The sequence below is a fragment of the Ostrea edulis genome, chromosome 6 (genome assembly GCF_947568905.1).
Source record: "Ostrea edulis chromosome 6, xbOstEdul1.1, whole genome shotgun sequence".
In the NCBI taxonomy this organism is placed as follows: domain Eukaryota; kingdom Metazoa; phylum Mollusca; class Bivalvia; order Ostreida; family Ostreidae; genus Ostrea; species Ostrea edulis.
Window position 1 is genome coordinate 91086734 of NC_079169.1, and position 5685 is coordinate 91092418.

Consider the following 5685-nt stretch of genomic DNA (forward strand, 5'->3'; position numbering starts at 1 on the left):
TGACTGTTTACGAGTGTATGTATTGATATTTAAGTGAGATATTAAATATGAGCAAAATGTAAATAGATATGAGACCAGTTGTGTGTGTTACAGAATATCGTGGCAGTGGGTGCTGGTTTTGCGGATGGACTGGGCTATGGAGACAATACTAAGGCTGCTGTGATCCGATTAGGGCTAATGGAAATGATCAAATTCTGCGAAGTCTTCTATCCAGGTAATAGTCAGAGGACCATTTATTTATTGGTTTTTTTGTGTGTTTTTTGGTATGGACCTCTTTAAAAATCATTCTGGTTAAACCATCCCTAATTTTATCTTTGATCATTAATATTGAATTACAGAAAAAATTAGTGTTATGTGCTAGATATAAATGTAACAGAATGTTGATTGCGAATAGATTAATGATGACCAACTCCTGTTGAGGTTCTGAACAAGGCGTTTATTCAGCAAAGTATATATTAAGTTGCTTGAAAAGAAAGCCCTGTAACAATTGTATAACAATAATCAAACATTTGTATAAATCATAAAATACAATATTACTTTTACAGACTAATTGATATACAATTAATGGTAGCAATATTTACATACTTCAAGGGAGATAACTTTGTCTTGCACAAAGTGCTATACATGTAACATTAAATACACAAATGCATCTCCCAATATTTACTCTTGCCTATGGTTAAAATCTTTACTGTACACTTATGCTTATCATAATATAAACATTACAGTTATTACTTTGATATAAAATATCCATTATGAGAAATATTTAAGTCAGTAACTCAAAATACTCAAACATACCATTCTATGGGAATAGGCCAATATATACAATGGTGAACTGCCAATGTGATTAATAAATGTCACCATGCATATATACATGTAGTTCAAACCTGCAAGTTAATCAAATAACTTACAACTAGCTGCTAATGCAATTATCATAAAAATATGGCCATTAATAAGATACATCATAGTGAGACAATTGAACTACATGTATTTACACTTTATAGTTAAAATAAATGATTCTCTCTCACTATATACTTTTATTCAGGATGAAGTGCATAGGAAATTAATCTTAATGCAGAATTATAAGATTTACCTTTTTAGATATATATTAGAAGTATATTATCATTAGTAATTAGTAACTTCCCGATTGAGAGGAAAAGTCAGTCTCAGGTAGTACCATCAGGTCTTTGTCAACTCAAAACTTATACACTGATTTATGGACTGGTCACTTCAAATCTCAGACAAAGAATGAACTGACACAAAGAACTTTTGGAGGGAACAAATCCCAAACCCAATAAAAACGCAAGACACAAAACTAAAACACCAATGAAATTGAAAGACTTATGGACAACTTGGCCAAGACATAATTAGGCACCTCAGGCACTCTATACCAAAGAACTCACTAAGTGTTATACTTGACTGACCAAATATTGAATTGCAGATCCATTAAAGGATTATATAATTCAATACACATAACATTGATGTTAAATTGAAATAAAATGAAATAACAATGCATACATGCATATATGAATGCATTATATGCATATTACATAAGAAATGACTCTGCCACATTTATATGCATATTAGATAAGAAATGACTCTGCCACATAAAGTTAGAATTGCTCCATGGAGTGTTTTAAGTTTTCCTTGTTGAGCACTTCAAAAATGTGGAGGGGTGGTTCATCACCAAAAAAAATGTGAAGGACTAGTTCAGTATTATGAAAATAAGGAGGGCTGGTTCAGCACTTTGAAAATGTGAAGGGCTGGTTCAGAATGTTGAAAATGAGGAGGGCTGGTTCAGCACTTTGAAAATATAGAGGGCTGGTTCAGCACTTTGAAAATATAGAGGGATGGTTCATCACGATAAGATGTGGAGGGTTGGTTCAGCAAATGTTGAGAGGTAGTTCAGCACTACAAAATGTGGAAGGGTGGTTCAGCACTGCCAAAATGTGGAGGGACTGATAACAAGAGCTAGCCATCGTGGATAGAAATAGATTTTAAATTTAACTCTGTAATTTTCTGTTGTAGAATCCAATCAGTCCACATTTCTGGAGAGTTGTGGGGTAGCTGACTTAGTCACCACCTGTTATGGAGGCCGAAACAGAAAAGTAGCCGAAGCCTATGTGAAAACTGGAAAGGTGCATACTCGTACAATACACTGTAATATTAGTCTGTGAAATGTATATTAACAGTGAACAGTAGGTACGTGTATTCTTTTTCAGAAGGTCTTCTGAATGAAAGTTTATTACTGGATGCCTCAGTTTACGGCTAAAATTCTCCTGCTGGGTATACAAAAGTTGATTTATATACACATAATTTTGAAAATGTTAGACATCTTTTTCATTTTCGATACCATATAGATATATATAAGAAAACTATTTTGCAGAATGAATGTGATATTCGTCAAGTCTTGTGAATTGCATTTTTTAATCCACAGTCGATAGAGATGCTAGAAGCCGAGATGCTGAATGGTCAGAAACTACAGGGACCCCCCACAGCGTACGAGGTCAACTACATGCTCAAAAGTAAAAACATGGAGGATAGGTCTGTACATGGATGATATATTACTCAATAAGTCTGAAAGATGCACGAGAATTTAATGTAAAAGCTTTGTGTTGTCTTAAATTCCATAATTAATACCTGTACATGCATTGATAAACAAAATGTGTTGATCAATTTCATAATTTGATACTGGTAATTTAATGCCCCACTATACTGAAAAGATGGACAGTATAATTGAACCGTGTGTTTCATATGGGTGGATGTTTTCTTTTACATCTTTGAAGATAAACATCATTAATGATAAGGTTAACAAAGCTTTTCATGGTTATCATAGACGGATTCAGAAATTTTTGTGGTGGAGGGTCCAAAATGAGTTGAAACTTTATACGTACAGTTAAACACAATTACACTGAACATATTTATAATGAATTCATGCTTACAGTGAAGTGATTTTCATTACCATGTAATTTTACACATTATGAACACTCTGAACATAAATATATATCTAATTACTTTTATAACATAAAAATTGTTCGTCCCCAGCACTTCTCTATAATTGTGTTTTACTGCAATAGGGTTCATTCTCTGACTGACAAGTATTCACTTGTTAGGTGGATCCAAGAGGAGCGTGTAACAAAAGCATCTTGTCATTTTCAGGTTTCCACTGTTCACGGCCATACACAATATATGTAAAGGAAAGTTGGAAGTTCAAAAGTTCATGGACTGTCTAAAGAACCACCCAGAACACATGTAAGCTACACCTTTCTCCGGACAACACCCAGAACACATGTAAGCTACACCTTTCTCAGGACAACATCCAAGGGCAATACATAGAATTAAAATCCATGCTTTTTAGCATCGAACATCATTTCACAATATTATTGTCTCTCTGTTCTTTTTATACACGACATTGTTTATTTAGCTATATTTTATTCGAGTATGTTTTTTTAGGAGTTGAATAATAGACAAATCATTTTATTTTACTAGATTACACAGTGTAGTTGTAGATATCTGTTTTTAACATGATAGACTGAGAATCGGTGTAGTTATATATATTTATACTGTTTTCTGTTGGTTGAATAACGAATGTTTCTCTGCGACATTCAGCATTAGACATGATCGAATCGTTGGAATATCTTGCTGTAAAAGTGGATATTTACACTGGGGGTTAAGTTCACATTTTTCCACGTCCAACGTGTGGGGGGAAAATGTGTGGTAACTGAATTTAATATATACATGTATTATATCAAATATTGATAACGATACATGTGGGGGAAATTTGCGCACTTATTACGTGACCGTGTAATTAGTGTAAATTTCCCTCACACTTAGATAACCACTTTTACAGTGCATAATGCTCTAGGTAGTATATGGGTTTATGATATATTGTTGACAATCCAATATTAGGTACAGACAGCCATGTTGTAACATCTGTTTTTTATTTATATAAAAGAGATCATAGATTTGTGACATTGCCTCATTCAGAGAAAAATTATTGTTATAGTCATCATTTAATGCAAATTGTGTATTCTCATGGGGCTCTTTACCTTCACCAGGATTTTAATTAACACTGAAAATCTGAAATATTGCTGGGTATTTGTTATTGAATTGTTATGAATGTGGAAATGTACTTTTATTGCCACTTGTTTACATCATTTTGATGTCAATGTCTCATGTGTTCACTACAACATCTCGGAGATATGAAAAAGGTTATAAAAGTGTATTGTACAAAAAAAAATGTACAGGTATAAATGTACACTTTGTATTTACTGGATAGATTTGAAATGCACACACAATCATTGTGCATTAATGTTTTAGAAAACACAAATTTGCATGAATATTCCCACCCCTTCCACTTTATTCTGCATGTTCTATTAATGACTAACAATGAGGAATTTCTTTGAAAGATTAGCATAGATCATATTGATGTTGTTAAATATATAAAGATGAAGCAAATATTTATTTGATGATAGCAAAAATTTATGTTTTTAATGTGATGGTTGATGAATTTCAGGGATATTCAGAGTAATGATATGCATGTGTACTTTTAGGTCACCGAATCCTCACCTGTAGATTTGTTGCACACTGCGCTGTTTATCCTGCAAGCTTCTGGAAACGACTTAGGCATTTTAATTTCTTCATAGTGCATAATTCATTTTCACACAGAAATATACAATGAAATGAGCTTTGTGGTACGTTTTATTTTAGCTTACATCTTTATTTTAGTTTTGTCTCCTTTAGATGTATGGTAGTTGGTCAAAGCTACATGTAAATGCATGCCGGGTTTCATTTATCAATGATATACCCGTAACTAACGCCTTGCATGCTCTAATTTCACTTTGGCTTAATTATTTAATGTATGCAGTATTACACAAATTCTAATTACTTGTATATATAGATTCTACACAGAAACAGGCACAATGATTACATCCAGACCAGGCCAAGTGTTAAACATCATATAATATATAACAAAGCATCATGACCCACATCTGTTGAACAAATGTTTATATAAATCCCATGGCAGTTTGCTGTACCAAGAGGAATTTTAAGTTTAGTCTGTATTGAAGTTTATTTTTTATTAAAAGATGTTGCATATTCATATTAAAGGGTTTTTTGATATTTAAATGCCTCTCAAGTTGTATAAATAACACAATATGTTGCAGCAATGCATGTACTTATCTTTTTTTAAGCAGATATTACATGAAAGCTTTGTCACAATGATACATTGGTTGATAGTCTTAGAATTATTTAACTTTGATTGTAATTTTAATTTATAAATTGTGGGGCATAATAAATGTTTTAGAATATTTTCTTGTTTCCATTAAAAAGGAATACTGCATGTATAACTAGATCAGGAGAACTTCGTATACTGTGTGTAATTGTTTCCTTGGAAATCACTAGAAGGGGTATTTGTAAATGTAGGCGGCATATGTTAGTAGCGTAACTGTGTTAGGGCTATTCCAGAAATAAATACATGGGGGGGGGGGGGGTCGGGAGGCACCTTTTGTATATACCAAGCACCCATAAAAAATTACCCCATGACCCATCAAATTGATAAACTCATTTTACAATGACCCATCTAATTTTAAAAAAAACTAACCAGACCCACCACAAAAATATTTTTAAAAATGAAAACGGTACAAATCTCGCGAGGTTTTCGGGACAAACATTCTAGTCAATGACGCG

At 33.0% G+C, this 5685-nt stretch overlaps 1 protein-coding gene across 3 annotated transcripts in view; it reads left to right on the forward strand.

The window, feature by feature from the left end:
- The window catches only part of LOC125646236 (glycerol-3-phosphate dehydrogenase [NAD(+)], cytoplasmic-like), a 19793-nt gene extending 14487 nt beyond the window's left edge, over positions 1-5306 (forward strand). Inside the window, exons 6-10 of one of the 3 annotated variants that reach the window (XM_048872439.2) lie at positions 94-214; positions 2026-2135; positions 2435-2541; positions 3157-3288; positions 4551-5306. In XM_048872439.2, the coding sequence (XP_048728396.2) occupies positions 94-214; positions 2026-2135; positions 2435-2541; positions 3157-3253 (435 nt within the window). In that variant the 3' untranslated portion in view covers positions 3254-3288; positions 4551-5306. The other 2 variants (XM_056142684.1, XM_048872438.2) reach the window with 2 other exon arrangements.
- Positions 5307-5685: the final 379 nt, after the last annotated feature.